Raw genomic sequence first — 20,477 nt, forward strand, 5'->3', positions numbered from 1 at the left:
AGGGCCTCTTGTTGTCCGGTTTCTTAGGCCTTCTGGAGTGAAATACCTCTTATTTCTTGTTCTTTATTTCATTCTTCTAGTCAGCTGGAAAGACCTTGCCAAGCACCTCTCCTGTGATGGAGCCACCAAGCTCGTCCAGGCTGAATTCCCGGAAGAGAAGAAAAGATGGGTCAGGACCCAATGGGGCAACAGAGCTGGATGGAATCCCTCCGAAAATGTCCCGTCACTCGTTTGTAAGTAAGCAGGGCTTTTGATCAGAAACGTTTCACTTTTGGAAAGCAGCTGAATGATACTGATGTTGCGACATTGATTAGGGCAAAGTAAAATGTCCTCTGTGCCCAGGGAAAGAGGCGGAGTAGTGTAGCCCGGCTCGTGCTGTTTGCTTCTTGCAAAGCTGGTTCGAAATCTTCCTTTGCTCACGCTAATGTACATACTTACAACACAGGCATAAAAAAAATCGAGTCCAAAGCCAGCTGAGGTAAGCTGCTTTGTGGTATTTACGGTGGTTTGCTCTGGGTGTGGATGTGTTCAGACTTGAAATAAATCAGCTTTTCACATTCGAATTTCTTTAGTGACGTAGGTGAGATTTTAAACAACGTTTATACTAGTTCCTTAGACCCACTTGTGGCCATGTTCCTACAGCTACTCGTGTGGTTAAGCACCTGAATAACGCCACTGAAATCAATGGAACTACGTGCGTGCGGGTTTAAAGTCGCATGCATGAGTGTTTGGGGGCTAAATTATTAAAACCAAAATAATGTTAATTAACATCTTGCCTTGAGGCAGATTGATTTAAATGAGCAAGCAGGAAACCTTGGTTTAAATAATCGATTTGAATCTTGTTTTGCATTTGAACTTTGTTATTTTCCTAAAGTGAGGTTGATCCTTATTGGTTGGTAATAGTTAAGACATGTTGATTTGCAACTAGATGTAGCCTTTATGCTAAACTTGGTACTATCTTTTGCTCACCCGAGGATACGCTATATCTATATACATTTATTTAAGCAATTATATAGCTTAACATGCTTATTTAGCTTCTGAAATTTTACATTTTGATCATGTTAGAAAATGGTGAGTGATGCATTGTTTACCAGGTTGTTGATTTGTGTGTGGTGATTTGTGTCAGGCTGCGTGTGGATGGAGATTTGAATTGCGTTAAAAATGCACAAAACCAGTATTTTCAATTTTTTAATTAGTTAAATAAAATAAAATGTGCTGGTTCCACACATGGTTTACATTTAAAACTGGTTTACTAAACCAGGGAAGCGTTGGCTGAGCTGAATTCCCCCCCCCCCCCGGTCATCATGTCCTTCAGAATTTTAGAACAAGTAGTTCTCATCTGTCCAAACCTCCATTTTTATTCACAGATTGGAAAAGGAAAACGAGCTTTCCTACTCTTTCAGCTCCCAATTGGTTTCTCAACTTTGCATGAACCTAGTTATTGAACTAAAGTAGTTGAATAAACTGAAATGAAGAAGATATTCTCTCTGAACCTGCAAAAGAGGCTGCTGCAGCAAAAGCTTGTTTGGCACTTCAACAAACTCTGGTTCCAGGTGCTTAGCCAGTGACTGCCACCAGTTCACTGGTTTGAGTTTCTTTAAAACTTCCACAGCAAATACATACTGCTTGACGATTATATTTTTATTTAAATTAAATGACGTTAATAGAATATAGCAAGTTTAGGCTTTTAATATAGGTTATCATTTCAAATTTAATTTTAAATAGGTTTATTTTAAAAAAATATTTACGCTGAATAAAATCGGATTTTTTTTTTTTTTAAATCTATTTTTATGCACCCTGGTTTGCCTTCTGTGGTGATGGTAGACTGGTTAGTCTCATTGTGTGTTTAATGGGTTTCACTTTCTGGTTCTGGTGCATTTAGCAGGAAGCTGTATTTGTGTTCCCAGCACTGCAGGAGAGTTTTCAAACAATCCATGTGAACATTTCTTGTCCGTACTGGGCTCAGTGCAGCCTTGTTTTACAAAACTAAAATGCTGGGGCCTTCCTTCAGCCGATGGTGTCTCTCGAAGAGTCTCTCGGGCTGATTTCTTGTATTTTTAAATCATTAACACTGCTAAAACTATAACTCGGTTGCTTTCCCTCCCTCTCAAAAGCCCATTGTTTTCACTCTCTGCTAGTAGTACCAGACCCTGATCTGCTTTCTCCTGCCACCTCCCAAGTAGACCTGAAGGGTGGGTTTATTGGGATCACTATTGTCAAAATCTCTGCCTGTTTCCAGAGCTTGCCTTGACTTCATACTGCCCTTGCTGTAACACTGTAGATTTGTCCTTATGTGGCAGCTCTCTGCCTCCCCCTCCATGGGGCTCGTGTGTATCGCACATTCTGGAGTTGTTCCTTCCTGACCTTTCTGTCAGAGCTGGCTGCCGTCCATTCCCCCATCACTGTGGGGGTCAAAGTCGCTCGTAAAAATACCTGCAGTGTACTTCAGCTTCACCTTTTACCTTCCCAAATTTATGGACAACATTTTTCCCTTCCATTAGAGGATCTCAAATTGCTTTACAAACCTGAATGGGTAAGAATTAGTGTCTCTGTTTTACAGATGGGGAAACTGAGGCACAGAATGGTGATGCGACTTGCCAAACCAGCTGTGCCAGAGCTGGGCGTAGAACCCAGGTCTCCTTGACTTCAATGCCTGTGCTTTAACCAGCAGACCTTGTAACATATCATCTAAAGATGGGGAGGGGACATGTGCGCCCCCGCCCCCTTGCTACGCTCAGAGCCCTGCAAGGGCTTCTGACCACAGATAGCCCAAAGCGAGCTGTGCTTCTGCTTCTTCCTCATGCTGCCTATGTAACCAGCCCTCTTCAGAATTCCTCCGCCTCTTTGAGGTGCAGACTCGTGATGAGTTCACTTCTTTTCTTTCGTGAAAGGTTTTATTCCTAGGAGTTTATAGCAGGGCTCCCTGTTCCTGCAACGGCAAAAATGTCACCCAGATACTTTACACTCTCTTGGCACAGACTTATAACTGAAGAGCTGATTGCTCATTTAGAGGATTGCAGTGCTAGAGTTCCCCAGCAGACAGTAATAAAAAGCCCAGTTGACTTATAGCCCTGCTCTGCTCATGTATTGTATTCAGTATTTCAGGGTGTGTACCCCGACCCTGTTACATGGTGGAAAGACTGGGGTTGGTTTGTTTTTTATCTAGAGAGGAAGGTTTAGTATGATCCGTTACCTAAGGCACAGTAAGAACAGAGGCAAGCATGGAAGTATTAAAAAAAACCAAAGGGGGATTGATTGAGTGTTAAGTAGGAAATCTGAAAGCTGTATGGGAGAATGGATTTTGGCCTCGTTAAATGTAAGAGTTTAATTAAGAACCCCTGAAGTGAGGAGATGCATGCCCCGGGCTACAAATTTAGAGCTAGGAACGAGGTTTCAAAGGGCATTAGCTCACCGCAGCATAGCAGAAGGTCTTTTTTGAGATGAGGGGGCCAAATCTGTACGCAGTATTCCAGATGTGGGCATACTATGGATTTATATAAGGGTGTACTATTGGGTTATCCGGGAGAGGGGGCAGGCGGAAGCCCGCCCCATGCTAACAGATCCCCCCCCCCCCAGCCTAAGGGGAGGATCCACAGGGCCACGGAAACCCACTAAGTGCGGGGGACAACTAATAAAAGAACAGGGACAGGAGTGAGGTCAAAGGGTCATAAGGAGGGAGCTTGACGGGGACACCGAGCAGAGAACCCCGGACAGCACCCACTGCTCCTCGAAGGCGTCAAGGGAGCCAGCGGACGCCGCCCAGAGGAACTCCGCCCGGAGACGTGAGCGGACGAGGGACCGGAAACAAGCCCCACAGTCGCAGGAGTCTCCGTCGGCCAACCTCCTCTCCCTGGTCGCGTGGATGGCCTTTTTAGCCAGGGCGAGGAGGAGGTTGACCAGGAGGTCCCGCGACTTTGTGGGGCCACGGATAGGGAGTGCATGGATAAGGAGGTGAGGGGAAAAGTGCAGCCAGAAACGTAACAGAATGTCGGTGAGGAGCCGGTATAGGGGCTGCAACCTGGCACACTCTAGGTAAACATGCGCCAGGGTCTCCCTCACGCCGCAGAAGGGGCAGGTGTCCGGGACAGGGGTGAACCGCGCCAAGTACACGCCCGTGCTCACGGCCCCGTGAAGGAGCCGCCAGCTGATATCCCCGGCGGGCCTCGGGACCAGGGTGGAGTACAGGCTGGCCCACCGGGGCTCCTCACCCGCCACAGGTGGCAAGAGGTCCCGCCACTTGGTGTCGGGGCGGGACACGAGGGTGAGGAAGTGAACGGTATGGAGCACGAGCGCGTAGAGTTGTTTCCTTGGCGCAGTTTGGAAACGGACCGGCTGCCAGGGCTCACCGCAGTGTGCAGGAGGAAATTGCTGAGGAGTCTCTTGCAGCTGTAGTTTGGCTTAAGTCAGGACATTAATGTAATGATTAGCGAGATTGACTCCTAATCTTCTGCCGTGCCACACTTTCCTGCTAAAAGAGAAAGTTAGTCTGTTAACAGTCATTCAGCTGAAACTGAACTGGCTGCTTATTGGAGGGTAAGATGCTTTGTTCTGGTCCAGAAGAGATCAGCCCCACAGTAGCTATAATTGGACTTTATGCCTCCTAATTCTCACTCTGAACTGTACCAACGTGGTGTTTTTGCAGGTACTTTCAAAGGGGGGGGGTGTTCCTGTAATGTCCCATCAGATTTCTGTGCTTCCCCCAGAACGTGACTGGTTTCCCACCTTCTAAGGCTTACAAATCGGTGCTCATAAACACTTTCCCTGGAGAGTCAGACCAACTGTACGCAGCTTCTCTTTGGGTGGTAATAGCTTCAGTGTTCTGATACCTGTAGCCACTGGTACGTTACAATACTAGAGCCTACACATGGGGAGGTTTGTTTCAAGGTATTGTCCAGCTGAGGCAGTTTGATTAGATCTGAGGACTTGGGAGTAAAGGAGTCGTGGGGCAGATCCTCAGCTGGTGTGAACTGTCATAGCTTCACTGAAGTCCATTCACACCAGCTGGGAGTCTGTGCCCTGGGCTCTGCTGAGCCTTTCCCTTGATTCCGCATGTAACTTAACCTCAGCTCACCTCAGTTCTCTCCATCCGTAAGTTAGGGATAATTACCCCCCAGGGCAGTGTTCGGACTTAACGTCTGTGAGTAAATCTCATTAGCACCTTTTGTACATGGCTTCCCCGTGTCTGCCATTGAATTGCTGGGCTATCATCATTCCCCTGCCATCCCTGTCTGCTTGTGCAGTGTAATATGCTGAACCTTAGGGGGTTTGCAAGCTATTTTTCTCTCTGATTATTTAGGGCTTGAGGGAGCCAGCTCCGTTTTCGGATGAAATTGAGGTGGACTACAGTAAGCCGTACGTCAGACTAACGTTGGAAGAGGCGACCCGCGGCACCCCCTGTGAGTACTGTAAAACCAAATGAGAAGGCAGTTACCGAAGCACGCGCACTGTCCTAGGACTTCTCCTGGCTCAATTAAAGAGTTTCATCCTCCCTTGTGTCAGGTTGGAAGGAGCCCTGCTTAGCTATTTAGGAGCGTTGTATCCACCTTGTGGGCTAAGACTATCATTACTTGTATTGCATGACTGCTGGAGACTGGGGCCTCTGTTCTGGGAGCCGTACGTATACATCCTACCAAAGAGCTTACATTCTCCTCAGTACTAACATCGCTCGTAGCCGCCCTCCGGAGTTGCTGTAGAGCAGTATCAGTGCTAACCCTCTTCTTTGCGGCAACTGAGAACTTAAACAGCTAGACGAGTAAAGAAGTCAAAAGGCATTTTTTAAAAAAAAAATCACTTGTCTTGTGCCAAGCATAAGATGTGTGAACAAAACAAATACCCATAACGGTGTCAGCGTTGTGAGGTGCCCTGCCTGCACGCTGGAGGATACAACAGCGTTCGTTCGATAGCCAATTTCAGTATGCTCAGCAGATCCGTCCCAGGGAGGAGGAGGGCGCCGATTTCTACAGTCACTTCTCTGAGTAGAATGGTACATTACTCACTGGTCAAGGTTTTGTTCAGAAGCATGAGAATAGCAGTGCTAGTAACCCCTGCTAGAGGCCGCATTCCTCTGCTGCTCCTATGCTGACTGTTCAAAGTACATGATCGTACCCAGCCCTTCATGGTGCCAGCTTCGTAGTTGTAATGAACACTGCACTTCTTTCTGTAAAAAGTCATTAAAGGAGATTTACTCATCTCGTGACCTGTCAGGGCCTATTGAACAGTCTCCCAAGGGAATTTCTGGAAGCCCCATGGCTTTGCACAGTCAAATCTAGACTGGCCTAAACACTAGCGCACAGATTTCCAAAGTGTTGTCTGTGATCCATGTTTTGAGAAAGTTCAAGATGCTCATTCTCACATACATACGCAAGGGCCCAGGCCTGTGCTGGCCCACAGATGGGGATTAGCGGTCTTGAATCTCTGATTCCTCAGTTTCTCTATGGAACCATGTAACACATTCAGGATCAATCAGATTGGCTCTGCAAGTAATAAATTCTTACTGTCTTTTAGCATTCGCTATACAGCTTGTCTACATCATCTAACATCTGTCCCTTCCCAGCAAAACTCATATTATTGCCTTAATTGACTGCCTCTGTGTCACAAGTGACCCAACTACTGTACATCTGTGTTCTTCCCCCACACTGGCCCTCTAGTCCCCTCTGCCTGCTGCTCCCTTTATCTGCTTCTCCCATCCTCAGCTTCAGACCTGCTTGAATGCTGCCCTCTATGCATGAAGCAGTCTCACTTCCTATCTGCCAAGTGCCCTCCCTCTGGCTCAGACTTGTCTGTCTGGCTTAGATTGGCCCAGAGAGTCATGTGTCTGACTTCCGAGATGGCTGAAGTGTCCCACAGCTGGGAGCGAGAGTCCTGTGTTGGCCCGGAAAAGTGGAAGTTAAGAAGTCTATTGTGGTTTTAGTAGTAGATGGGCTCCCGAATATCCTTTAGGCTGAATGTGAAACAGTGGGCAAAAGTTAAGCATGTGTGAGCTCAGGTATCGAAATAAACGAGCTGCTCTTTACTAAGAGATGGAGTAACCATTAATCTGAATGGGGCTGAAACATCTGGCCCCATCCAGGGAGAGCTTTATTCAGCACTAGCTTCTCCATGAAATTATCTGACGGCCCCAAGACCTAGCAGGACTGGCTTGTGCTGCCTCAAGATGATTTTCAGTGCAGCTTGGCATTTCTTGGAAGCAGGAACTAAAGGTTGGCTCAATAATAGCGCTGTCTGGTCAATTTAGGAGTCATACTGAGCAGGAATTCTCATTGGCCCTTCTTTCAGAATCGGAGGACAGCAGCTATAGTAGTGAGGTTCACCATGGAGTGTGGAGGGAATTGGGCAGATCTCAGGTTTTCCTCCAGGAGCCTGCTAGGCAAACGTAACACAAACCCATGCTAATTGGTTGCTGAACAGAACATTGACATGTTGCATTTTGATTCCTGTAGGATCGCAGTGTTGGATTCATAGACTCATAGACTTTAAGGTCAGATGGGGCCATTATGATCATCTAGTCTGACCTCCTGCACAAAGCAGGCCACAGAATCTCACCCACCCACTCCTGTAACAAACCCCTAACCTATGTCTGAGTTACTGAAGTCCTCAAATCGGGGTTTAAAGACCTCAGGGTGCAGAGAATCCTCCAGCAAGTGACCCGTGCCCCACGCTGCAGAGGAAGGCGAAAAACCTCCAGGGCCTCTGCCACTCTGCCCTGGAGGAAAATTCCTTCCCAATCCTAAATATGGCGATCAGCTAAACCCTGAGCATGTGGGCAAGACTCACCAGCCAGCACCCAGGAAAGAATTCTCTGCAGTAACTCAGATCCCATCCCATCTAACATCCCATCACAGGCCATTGGGCATACTTACCTGCTGATAATCAAAGATCAATTAATTGCCAAAATTAGGCTGTCCCATGTTTGCATTTTCCCGTTTTCCCTTTTTGCTGTGTGCACCTTCTCCCAGGGCAGCTGCACGTAGCCCCATGAGCGCACCACGCAGGACACTTTCGGTTTTAAGTCTGTCTGTGAGTGTCATTCCACGCTTAGTCTGGGCCCCCCCATGCGCTGACTCCTAACGGAAACAAACCAGCAATTTCCCTTCTCAAACCTTTTCTGGCTACAGCTCCACATTCTGACGATTGTTTCTATAACAACACGTACAACCAAATTCCTCCCACAAGGATCCCACGGCTCACTAGGTCTTCAAACCCACCCAGTAAGGCGCAGCCAGCAAATGCTTTCCCCAGGAATGGCTCTCCGTGAATAACATCTGTTTGTTTTTGTGCTCAGTGGATCGACCAGTCAGGGTTTACGCTGATGGGATATTTGACTTGTTTCACTCTGGACATGCCCGGGCCTTGATGCAGGCAAAGAACCTCTTCCCGAACACATATCTCATTGTGGGAGGTAAGGAGACGCCTCTTGACTTGGCAGCCTTACAGGAATTGTTTACCTTGCCAAAGGTAGGATTGCAACCCGTAGTTTCCTTTGCACTCTCCCACCCTCAGCGTCTTACGCTGTGCCTGGCAGCTCAAAGGGCAGCCACGTCGTAATCTCATCCTCTTCAGTATTGAATTGGCTACAGTACAGATGGGTCTGGCTATAAAAATGGAACTCCAGAACTGATTTTTTTTTTTTAAAGGTGGGAACTACTTTGTATTCTGACCGAGTTTGTCTAACCTTTGATCTAAATTTGTGTGTCAAGAAATGCTGCCAGAATATAAAGGGACGTTCTGAGCATCCGTTTGGAGAACAGGAGCAGTTGAAGAATAAGGAACTGTCCCTCTGTGTGCTGGGAGTGATTTCATCCTCCCTATATCAGCTGTTCGGCTGGAGCAGCAATATATCAGTTGAGATTGGCCTGTTCCCAAATTATTACATAGAGTTAATAAAAAATTGTTGATTTTATTTCACGTGATTTAATCAGCCTGGTAATTGGACTAATTGGATGATTTGCTATGAACCCATTCTGTTCTAGTCTGATTTGGTCAGATGGGTTTTGGCTTCGTTTCTAAATTTGGAAACCTGTTTGGTTCTGATGTTTCTGTGCTAGATGTCAGGGTTCTGGACCCGAGTCATCCCCTGTGTAAATGAGGCACTTCTGTGCCCCACCTAGTGGTGGTCCATAGAGCTGCCCTGTGCTCCCAGTGCTGATGCCCAAAGAGGAAGAACACTGGTAGCTTTTGAAGGAAAGTTGACTTTTCTGTATTCATAATTTCTTTCTCCAAGCAGCATGAGTTCCAGAGCCCTTGAGGGGCTGGGGTGAGGAGTTACCAGCCAGTCCACTGACCAGTTTTGCATAATAATGCTGTGTTCTTCACCATGTGTGGAAATCAGTGGACTTGATTTGAGAGGCTTCCTCGCCTCCGTAAAGCTCTCTTCCCCCCTCCACTCCCAAGCCTTTCACACCTGTGCTTTACTGCAGCAGTTCTCAAGCTGTGGGTCGGACGCCATTTTAATGGGGTCGCCAGGGCTGGCGTTAGACTTGCTGGGGCCCAGGGCCAAAGCCTGAGTCCACTTCGTGGGGCCAAAGCCCCAGGGCTTCCGCCCTGGGCGGTGGGGCTCAGGTTACAGGCCCCCCACCTGTGGCCGAGGCCCTTGGGCTTCAGCTTTGGCTCCCCCGCCTGGAGCAACGGGGCTTGGGCATGCTCAGGCTTTGATCCACCCTCCTGGAGTCATGTAATAACTTTTGTTGTCAGAGGAGAGTTGCAAAGCAGGGGGTGGGACGAGATCCCTCCTGAGGTCCCTCCCAACCCTAAGATTCTGTGGTTCTACGTCTGCGATCCCTTGCCTTACTGATTAGAGCTGGAGACTGGGAGTTGAACGCTGGGTTCTGTTCCTGAATCGCCAACACCTCTTGTGGCGCTTGAGCTGTAACTGCTGAGCCCGCTTAGCTTGGAAGATCTGCCAGGGTCTTGGCACAGAGTTCTCCCGTGCTGCACGGGGCAGACGGTGGAGTCAGGTAGTGGAGGGGGTCAGGGTGGCTATTCAGGAGACTAACAGAACTCACCTTTGCTCTGTGCCCGTGTCTGCAGTCTGCAGCGATGAGCTGACCCATAACCTCAAAGGCTTCACGGTGATGAACGAAAGCGAGCGTTACGATGCGGTGCAGCACTGCCGCTACGTGGATGAAGTGGTGAGAAATGCACCGTGGACCCTCACCCCGGAGTTCCTGGCAGAGCACCAGGTAAGACACCGCAGTAGAGCTGCCAGGGGCTTTCAGACAATCAGGCGATTGTGCTGCGTGTGTGCTTGTAACTACCATGCTCCTGCCACACACCTGCAGTACAGGATTCCGAGTCACTGCTGTATTTCCCTCTGGTCATTTGTACCAGCACGGCCTGTGGTAGAGCAGCCCTCTTGTGTTACACGTCCTAGTGTGTGCAATGAGTTGGTGTAACGGGCCACGTTTGTTTCTAAGGAGGTTAGGGGCCTGAGCAGAACGAGCCTGTAATGGCCGGTACTGTCAGAATCTGAGGAGGCCAGATCCATGGCGGGTCAGTCATAGTGAGGCCTCCTTTTTTCTGTTCCCTAGTATGAGAACAAGGCGTCACTCAAAGTTAGTGGCAGGTAAATGCAAAACAAGTAACAGGCCCGTGGGTGAAGTTCCACTAGCAGGAGGTTAGAGAGGCAAATACCATGGTTGGCTTTAAAAAGGGGCTGTAGTCGCCAGTAGTAACACTTTTGGTTGTGTAGATTGAGAGAAGGTGAATCAAATCTCCTGCTTCAGGACACTTGCTTATTTGCTGCAGGGGTCAGGAAGGAATTTACGGCCAGATGCACTGAGGAGCTTTCTCGCCTTCCTCTGGACATCAGATATTGCCCTCTGCTGGCACCAGGCTGCTGCTCACGGGCCGACAGTTCGCTCTGTTGATGACACTGTTTGAAGCTTGAACCTGCCGTTTGCTTCTTACTCCAGTTGTCTTCTCCTTGGCATGCACTCACAGGCTTGTCTAGGGCTACTCGGGAGGGCTCAGCTGTGGAGGGTTAACCTTGTTTCAAAAGCAAAGCCCAGTGACATTCCTCATTGCTTTGCTAGCCCCAGACTTGTACGCAGGTGCTAAGCAGTAAGTAATTAACCATAACTTGGTCATTAGATAAAAAGGTACCGTCTGTGGATTCAAGGAAAGATTTATTCTAACTTTTTCTTCAACTCCCAGATTGATTTTGTTGCCCATGATGACATCCCATATTCTTCTGCTGGGAGTGACGATGTTTATAAACACATAAAAGAAGCAGGTGAGGCATAAGTGGTGGTGGTGACCTGTAACCTTTACCATCTAGCACTAGCTGGTGGGTTTTGAGGCAGAGGTGATGGCAAAAACGTTGTTATGGTTACTGTCCAGCTTGGCAAGGATTGAGTGTCTAGGGAGACTGATCTCACTTCTGTCCAGGTTCTTTTACTGCTCCCTTTGCCGTGGGATCGGAGTGCCTAAAAGTTTGATTCTTCCACGCTAGGCTTGCACCACATTGGCAGGGCTCTTCCTGTGACACATGGAGTGAACAGAAGCCCTGGGTCTCAAAGGTCTAATCCAGCACCTCTAATACCATGGTCACTCTTAGTTCATTAGTCCTGGTGTGATGGATCTGCTCTTTCCTGATACACCCTTTAGGTAACAATGACCGCATGCTTGTTGTCTAATAGCTAGCAAAATAAGTGACCCACAGTTGTATCCCTCAGTCTCCATTCTAGAAATAGCAAGTGCGCCTCGTCTCTTGGTTAAAAATGGCACCGGTCTAAAAAAGCAAAATGCAGGGTACAGTTTTCACATCTGTTGGGCTTAAATTAATGTAACCCTCTCGTACTGCAATATTTTCGTGCTCGGGGTCATGGGTGGGACTGCAAATTTGTCTTGGCATTTTTGTCTCAAAGCAGAGAGCAGTCACGGTGAATTTAGTAAGAAGCCTGGGTGACTGCGCCTTTTTTTTTTATTTAAAAAAAAAAAAAAAGCCCCTCTTCTTGCCCTGCCCTGGGAACACCAACAACCCAGAGCAACACCGATAGCTTAATCCTGGCTGGGTGAGGAGAGGAGGACCCGGGAGGGGAGGGGGTTGGGGAGAGAGCCCACCCCACACTCACCCTGCAGTTCCTGTCCTGCGGGACTGGGGCCAACACCCTGTTGGGACAGCGGGTTGGGCGGGCCAAACTGGAGCAGCGCTGCAGCCTGGTGTGCCAGGCTGTGATGCCCACTTCAGGCACTGGGCCCAGCCACACAGGATAAGGAGCCGCCACAGTAACGAGAAAAGAGAAGTCATGGACCAATGAGAGAATCACGCTACCCTTGACTCTTGTCCTACTGTGACAAACCTCCAGCCACAAACATGGCTACCGGTGCTGTTTGTATTCAGACAAAGGCAGCATCCTCTCAGTCTTTCTCCCTTTGCCACGTCTCGGCCCATTCCATGAGGATGGGCTGGTATCCTAAGCACAGTATCCTAAATTCAGTGCTGGAGACTCCCTGAATAAAACGCATCTCTGGCAATATCAAAGAGAACCTAGTACAAACCAACCAGCCAAGTACGTTTCTTAGAAACATTCTCCCTTCCAGGTGATTGTTACCCTTTAGTCTCTAACTCGGCCTCGCAGCCCAGTAGCAACGCTCCTCTTCATTTAGAGTCCAGCTTTTGATCAGCTTCCCCCCCTCGGTTTTATACTAAATAACTGCAGAGATCCAATGAAGGAGGGATGGGTGGAGAATCTGAGCCCACCTTCCAGCAAGCTACTTAGCACTCAGGGGTCACTCGGTCAGTGACAAACCCAGATTCCCGTCCAGTCAGCTGGCTGCACAATACGCTTTGGTGGGTCATTTTCATGGGAAGGAAAATAAAGTTTTTGCTGCCAGTAACCTGACCTTTTATTAGATGTTAGGGTTCTCCAAGGCTGACGGTCACATTTTTTTTTGAGTGCATTAAGTGATGTGTTGGAGACATGGCTTAGTCTCCCTACATCCTTTATGGAATCGGTACCTTTGGGCAAGCGAGGAGTCAACCTGCACAAGGAAAAAGAAACCCACGGAAATGTACCCTTGACTTGCACTCTGCAGCCTTGGTCCAGCCACTGTAGCTGGCTGACCCTCACGCCACTGTGCCGCCCCGCAGACGTCACTGACTCACCCTGCAGGTGCCTCTGAGTGCAGGTTTCAGGCCTTGTGGTATTGCTGAGCTGTTTGGTAGATGAGCCCAGATGGAACCACTGTGATCATCTAGCCTGGATTCCTCCAGAACACAGGCCAGAGGACTCCCCTGAATTAATTCCTACTTCAAGTGCAGTCGCTGTGGTTGAACAAGAGCAGATCTTTTAGAAAAACATCCCATCTTGATTTTAAAATTGCCAGGGATGGAAAATCCCCCACACTCCTTGGTGAACTGTTCCAGTGGTTAATTCCTCTCACTGCTAAAAAAATTCACTTTAGTTCTACTCTCTCTCTGGCTTCAACTTCAGCCATTGGATCTTGTCTGCTAGACTGAAGAGCCATTTACAGTCAGATTTCTGTTCCCCATGTAGGTACTTAGACGGATCAAATCGCCCCTGAACTTGCTTTGATAAGTTACATAGCTTGAGCTCCTTCAGTCCCTCAGTGTAAGGTTTACTTTCCAGTCCTTCAAACCTTCTCGTGCCTCTTTTCTGAACCCTCTCCAGTTTTTGACCATTCTTCGTGAATTTTGGACACCAGAACTGGACAGTTTTCAAGGGTCAAAATATAGAACAAGGCCAATTGGGAAATATATATTGTGCTATATTTTGTAATTATGTATATATGTATTTTTTATATATATATTAAAATATATAAATAAAAGTAGGGTATGATCTTTAAGAGCCTGTGAAATACCCCAGCCTGTGTACTGAGAGTCAGTAGCAGCTCCACACTTCCATCTGACCTACACCTGTCCTGGGTTCTATTCCCCTGCTCTCAGGCATGTTTGCACCGACTCAGAGGACGGAAGGGATCTCCACATCAGATATCATCACCCGGATTGTACGAGACTATGATGTCTATGCCCGACGGAACCTGCAGAGGGGATACACTGCCAAGGAGCTGAACGTCAGCTTCATAAACGTGAGTCGCAATGCGTTAGACTGTAAATCCACCCGGGCAGGGACTGTCTCTTAACTGCGCGCGTGTGCAGCACCGAGCACGGTGGGAGCCTGATCCTCACCCAGGCCTCGGGGAGAGGCTGCAATATAAATCTGCAGGGCTAACCAGTCACACACACTGTGCCAGTATTTGCTCATAGGATCTTGTCAGCTCATTTTCCCCCTTGAAATTCTGCACAGAAGACTCAACGCCAACAAAGTGGCAATCAAAATCTTTCTGTGAAATTGTCTGTTTCCGCCAGCCAGCCACGTAACTGCATCAGAACAGCTCCTGGTTGCGTACTGGGCTGTGAACGCTGCAGATGCAGGTTGCAGGGTGTCGTTTTGTGTTTTTGATTGAAACATCATCCATTCCCAGCCATAGCTACTAGTGTGTGTCCAGGAGCCTCTGGCTGCTCAGCAATACGGCCAGTGCAGTTCACTTATACTATTACCAGCAAATTATCTTCACGTCTTTAAATCCTAAAAAGTAAGAGTAATTACCTGTGGGACAGGTGAAAATCTAAGCGCTCAATGCCCTAATCCTTCCCCCTGCGTCGTTTGCTTCTGCAGGAGAAGAAATATCACCTGCAGGAACGTGTGGACAAGGTGAAAAAGAGGGTAAAGGACGTGGAGGAGAAATCGAAGGAGTTTGTCCAGAAAGTGGAGGAAAAGAGCATTGACCTCATTCAAAAATGGGAGGAGAAATCCCGGGAATTCATCGGCAACTTCCTGGAGATGTTTGGACCGGAAGGAGCACTGGTAACAAACTCACCCTGGAGATGGGGAGTAAAAACGGGGTTGGAGGGGGATTTCAGAAAGCGTCCTGGTAAACTTTAACGCTTCTGGGAGCTGCTGTTGCGATAGCCCTGCAAAGGGAAGTCCTCTAGCTAACCACAGCACTGGGTGCAGTGCCAGCTTCCCTCCCAGACCGTCTCCATCAGCCCTGTGCTAAGGGGGGCCCTGCTAGAGGCAAAGGTAGCTCAGTCTTCAAGGATCACTTATCCTTGGCCTGTCTGAGATGACCAACCTGGATGCCACTTAGTGCCAGCTGCAATGGTGGGTTTGTGTTCAGAACACCGATTCCCCGAGAGTTGGACTGACACCTCCAACTTGTTTTACACACGTCACCAAGTAGCCATGGGAGGGTGGTAACTTTCAGCCATTGATTTGAACTTAGTGCCTAGTGGTGAAATTGCTCCCTGTTCTGTTACCCAGCCCCCTACGGCTGTGGGCTGTAGGTGCTCGAACTGATGTGACACTGAGCCTGTCCAACTACAGCTACGTTTGTGCCCATGCAAGTGGAGTTTTTCCCATAGGGTTCATATAACTATCACCCATTCCCATCGCCTTCAAACATGCCACCCGCCACCCGCCACCTGGTTAATCTCCCTCCTGTTTCCCTCCCCTCGTTAGAAACACATGCTGAAGGAGGGCAAAGGCCGGATGTTGCAGGCTATCAGCCCAAAGCAGAGCCCTAGCAGCAGCCCGACGCATGAGCGCTCCCCCTCTCCCTCCTTCCGCTGGCCCTTCTCCACCAAGACCCCTCCTTCCTCGCCAGCCAACCTCTCCAGGAACCAATCCGCCGTCGCCTATGACATCAGCGAGGACGAGGAGGACTAATCACTGAATCACTGATTGCCGAATTCCAGCTCCTAACCCACGGGGAACTTTAAACGCGAGAGCAATGGTAACGTGGCTGCTGACGACCCTCCAAGAGGCACCATCCGCTCTGCGCAAGGGCTACTGTCTGGGAAGCACACGCTAACGTTCTCCCTATCCCCAGCCCCTTTTTATTGTTTACGTTCCAATGGTTTCCAAGAGAAAAGAGGGTTTTATTTTTTTTAAAAAAAATTTTTTTAAAGAGAGTGGCACTGAAGCCCTTGCCCTGAAACCTCAGCCAGACAGGTGGGCGTGGGGAGAACAGTTAATCAGACCCTTTTGTCTGTCTGCTGCTTTGACCCACTGCAGCCTTCATTGCCCCAAGGCAGGATTCTCCATTGCTGCTGAACCTCTTGAATGATGGACGTGCCAGTTCCTCAGATGGGGCGAACTCGAGACAGTGCAGGAAGCGGTCGGTAGAGGAGCTGTTTTTTAATTCTAAAGAGACGCCCGTACTGTACTGGAACTAATAAGAACCTGCCCAGCTCTGTGTGTCTTGATCTTGCTTCTTTTAGCTGAGGTTCCCAGTGTTTCATAGTGGAAAGATGCCTCGTGTCTCCTGTGTGGGAAATCCGCCATCTGAGAAGCCGCACCAGCGTAGAATGGATCATGCGCTGTTCTGTAAAGTCTGGTAAACCTGCACAGCAGATACAACTCTATACCTGATTCTGTCTCAGAGTGTTCTATCTGCCACACGGCATCTAGGAGCATCGCTAAATCTCAGACGAAGAACCTCATTTTGCCCAGCAGCTGCTGTTTGAGGGAAGAGTATCACCTCTTCTTTCCAGACGTGGGTTGTGTGTTTGTGTGCACGTACGCTCAGCTAGGCAATAACAAATATGCCTGCTCCTTCAGAAAGGTCCTCTTCCTGCCTTCGCACCGCCCCCCAGTCTCTGGTGTGCCACACATTACCGTCTGTCCAAACGTCCACGCTGGGTCTCTGCTTTGCACGGGTCCATATTGGTTTACATTCTTGTGCGCTAAGGGATGGAGAGCTGGGACCTCTCTCCTATCAGGGAGGTGAAGACCCTGCTAAGAGAGCTGGGCAGAATGTTTGTGGCCAATTCTCTGTCCGTTTTGATGTGCAGGTGGATAGATGCTGGGGTATGTTACCCTAGCGAAGAGTGATGTTCTCACATAGGTGTCAAATCATTTGTGCATTAATTGCAGGTACCTCTGTCCGTTAGCTGTTTCTTGAGGGCGCAGAAATCGCATAAAAGGAAACTGCCACTGTTTTTAATTTTAACCGATAACCCTGTTCGTTTGAAATTGTGGTCCAATGACACTTTGCTATTAACTATGTAATAAATGTTTATATTGCGCTTTAAGCGCCCCTCGGTAAGATCTGTAGCACAGCCCGTGCCCGAGGGAAGTCCTTTGGGCAGGCAGGTTGTGGGTCGTGTTGGAACGCACTCTCTCGTGGAAGCCAGCATCCAGGGGGTGGAGCTGCTGTATCTACAGCTGTGAAACTCCCAACGTTGCTTTGGCGCTCGAGCTCGCCTTGCCATCTCCTGTTTAGAAAGCGCTTCCTTGAATGTTGCAAACAGACAGCAAGGTCAGATTAAGAATCGCGTGGGCAAGTCTGCGGGTGTTAAAACCCACGACATACAATCCAGGGCAACAATGATTCTGTGCAGACTAAAAGGCAGATGCCAGAGCCATCCTATGCAGTGACACACAGCTATCGAACGTGACCACCCTGTACGTAAAAGGGGCTGCTACTTCCTCAAAGTTCTGTCAACTGTTCTGTGAAACGCCACCTTTGGGGCTTGGCATAGACTCTCGATCTCCACCAGGCTTGGTCAAACTGATTCTTCCCCCACTCCTATATTTCCCACGAGGCCAGAGCTGGCAAAGGGGAAGGAAAGTTTTAGTTTCCCAGTGTGAGTGATTCCTCCCAGCAGGGATGGCCATGGCTCTGGGAAGGTTTTAGCAGCTGTAGGGGGAGCACTTGCGTTGTTCTGAGGTGGCACCGCAATGGTGAGATGCAAACGATTCTTAATTTCTTGGCATCTGAGTGGTGACAGACATCTGTAACACTCCCGCTCACTGTCAATCCCTGTAGACACACCCTCCTTTGGCAGATACTTAAGTCTATTTCCTCACCTGATCGCAAACTTTAGGCAGGGCAGCACAGGGCACCGGCAGTCACGTTAGACACAGGGTGTGAATGGTATTCTGAAGCTTTGGATAATAACAGTATTTATGGTGTCCAATCACTCCTAAATCCTGCACAGGGAAGCTACTGCATGGTCTCTCTGCAGGGGTGGGGTCACTTGTGCAGCCACGGCATGTTGTTGGCCTGTAACTAGGAATATCAAAACTGTTTCTTGTACCTAACAATCCTTGCTTCCTCCTTGCACTTTGCAAATTAAAATGGAAGCTCCAGTCCCAAATCAGTGTTTATATCATGGCTTTTAGAGAGACGGCATCATCGCATGGAGCCCACTGTCTGGCACACTTCACGTCTGTTGCCACGCGTAGCTGAGTGCCAGAAATCCTTCATCTGCACAGTGTAATGTACCCTCAGCATAGCAAAGTTCCCTCTGATGATTGGTGAGGGACAGGCTGGGTTTCTCTGGGTGTTACCTCATCATAATCACTTGACTGTTTCATTCCGTGCGTCTCTACTGAGCCTCACCTACACATTGGAACAGCTGCTAATAAGTGTCGGACGGGGCTGGTTAGAATCAATCCCTACGGAGGAAGTGGCAGCATAGAGGAATGGGAGAAGTTTGTGTTTCTCTCCCACTATGAGATCGATCTCCATGGAGAATTTGCCACGTTAAATGGAACTTGGTACCACTAGATCCATATGGGTCAATTTCTGCAAAACCGTATGAGATGCGGCTTCGAGCGATCTCTGACCTCATGCATATGGTGGCTGGCTTTGAAGGCAAGCCATTGCAAATGCCTTTGCACCTGGGACAGGAAGGATGGCGGAGGAGTGACGCTAAAAGGTGAAGCAGCAGATAGGAGCAGGCAAAGGCTGGGCGTGAGCAGCACTTCTGGTGCGATTGGTTGGACTCTAAGAAGCTGTGATAGTGACGTTCAACAGCACATGAGTGGGAGCTTCAGAAGAAAGTCATTCAGGCTCCTGGAGGGAAAGAGGAACATGGCTGTTAAAGAGTTTAACCCCATAAAACTTCTTAACAAAATCATTTAAACCCTGGCCCACTGTAGAAGGTGTGATTAGGGTCCATCTGTAACTCGAAGCATGTGCTAGTGCAGTTAATGCTTTAACATATTCTTTCCCTCCTCTTTTTGTAACAATATGTATGGAACATGCTGGGGTGGGGACCTTGTGCAGGAAGCTTGTATGCAGACCCCCCCGGTAGGGGTTGTTTCTTGTGACTTTTAACGGTGTTCAGATCCCCTGCCTTCCTTTCCTATACAGAATGGGGTGTAGCTTGTCCAGCGAGTGGACAGAACCTGTCTTTTCAACTCTTCGTTTGTGTCAGGCCCATGGAGCACGTGTTCACCTTGCTGCTGTTTGACTCCTAGAAAGCCATAGAGAGAGAGAGAGAGAGAAAGGAGGAGAATGTTCTCAGCAATATGTTGTCTGTCACAAAAGTGTAACCAACTGTGTAAAAACTGGACAGTTTTGTAACTCATCTAAAATGCTGCCACTTGCGTAAAGCTTGACCGAAGCAGTTGTTCTGTTTTGTTTCTTCTTGGGAGGAGATCAATGCTCAGATTTTTCCAACTCAAATAAATGGAACAATGTGGTTTGGGAAATTGGTTTTAAATTCCAGATTTTCTTTTAGTTTTTCTGTTCACTGAAACGTCACTTACCTTGTTACGAAAACGCTGCGGGATACGGTTTTATGCTGGGATATGAATTGAGCTAAAGGGTGCGGTGGCTCAGATTGCTAGGGGGAAAGTGGGGCTTTCCATCAATGCTATCCCAAGTTGGGTGACGCTCTAGGGCACTGAGATGGGAGTCACGTGAGTTCTGTTATCTTAGCAGGACGGGGTGCTATCGTACTTGACACACACTGGGGTGGTGCATTGCTCCTCTCACTAGGGTGCCTCGGGATGTCTCCTCTCAATCAATGTTAACTGTATTGGTTTCTCTGTGTGTGTGCGCGTGCACACGCGCGTTACTGGCTTGTTCGGAGTTGGTTTTTGGTTTTTATGTTTAGCCAAATAAATGCAAAGTCATTTTACCCAACCCTTGTCAAACTGTGCCCGATATTTTCTTTTTTCTTAATTTAAGCCTTTTAATCTCCCTTGATCTGCCGTCCCTTATTGGAAAGATGATGTAAAAACCTGCCCAGAGAATTCCTGAAGTCATAGCCTTTCTTAACAGATTTCCCACCAATTCCCCTTCTCCGTGCGAAACTAGCCCTGAGCTGCTGACCAAACGTGCCCTGTATAGCGCTGGTTAATGCCGCTTTCCTTTACCAGATTCTTACTTCAGACTATTCTACAGCTCTGGTAGTGCTAGGCACCTTTTTCTTTCTTTAATTCCAGCCTGGCAGCTGATTCGGTTCTGCCAAAGCAGAGGGGACGTGCAATCTGTGCCATGCTTGAACTGCAGTCAGAAAAGTGGCAGCAGCTTCCAGTGGAAAATAGACCTCCCTAGGAGTAGGATGCCTGGGTTCTCTGTTCCACCATTGTGACCGTAGACAACTCACTTAGCCCCTCTGTAGGTTTGCTTTCCCCATAGTGTAACTGGAATACTAATACTCATCTTTGTGAAGACTGTTGGGGCCTCTGGATGAGCGGTGCTGTAGCTGTGACTGG

At 48.3% G+C, this 20,477-nt stretch overlaps 1 protein-coding gene across 3 annotated transcripts in view; it reads left to right on the plus strand.

Annotated features, from left to right (window-relative positions):
• Positions 1-19,902, plus strand: part of PCYT1A (phosphate cytidylyltransferase 1, choline, alpha) — a 31,877-nt gene extending 11,975 nt beyond the window's left edge. For 2 of the 3 annotated variants that reach the window (XM_039488662.1, XM_039488663.1), the window contains exons 2-9: positions 81-233; positions 5,297-5,396; positions 8,282-8,398; positions 10,027-10,178; positions 11,152-11,230; positions 13,907-14,049; positions 14,640-14,828; positions 15,483-19,902. In XM_039488662.1, the coding sequence (XP_039344596.1) occupies positions 117-233; positions 5,297-5,396; positions 8,282-8,398; positions 10,027-10,178; positions 11,152-11,230; positions 13,907-14,049; positions 14,640-14,828; positions 15,483-15,689 (1,104 nt within the window). In that variant the 5' untranslated portion in view covers positions 81-116 and the 3' untranslated portion in view covers positions 15,690-19,902. Of the gene's footprint in view, positions 1-80; positions 234-5,296; positions 5,397-8,281; positions 8,399-10,026; positions 10,179-11,151; positions 11,231-13,906; positions 14,050-14,639; positions 14,829-15,482 lie in introns of those variants that run through there. The other variant, XM_039488664.1, reaches the window with a different exon arrangement.
• The last annotated feature ends 575 nt before the right edge of the window (positions 19,903-20,477 follow it).

This window comes from Mauremys reevesii, linkage group 9, assembly GCF_016161935.1.
Source record: "Mauremys reevesii isolate NIE-2019 linkage group 9, ASM1616193v1, whole genome shotgun sequence".
Classification (NCBI taxonomy): Eukaryota; Metazoa; Chordata; order Testudines; family Geoemydidae; genus Mauremys; species Mauremys reevesii.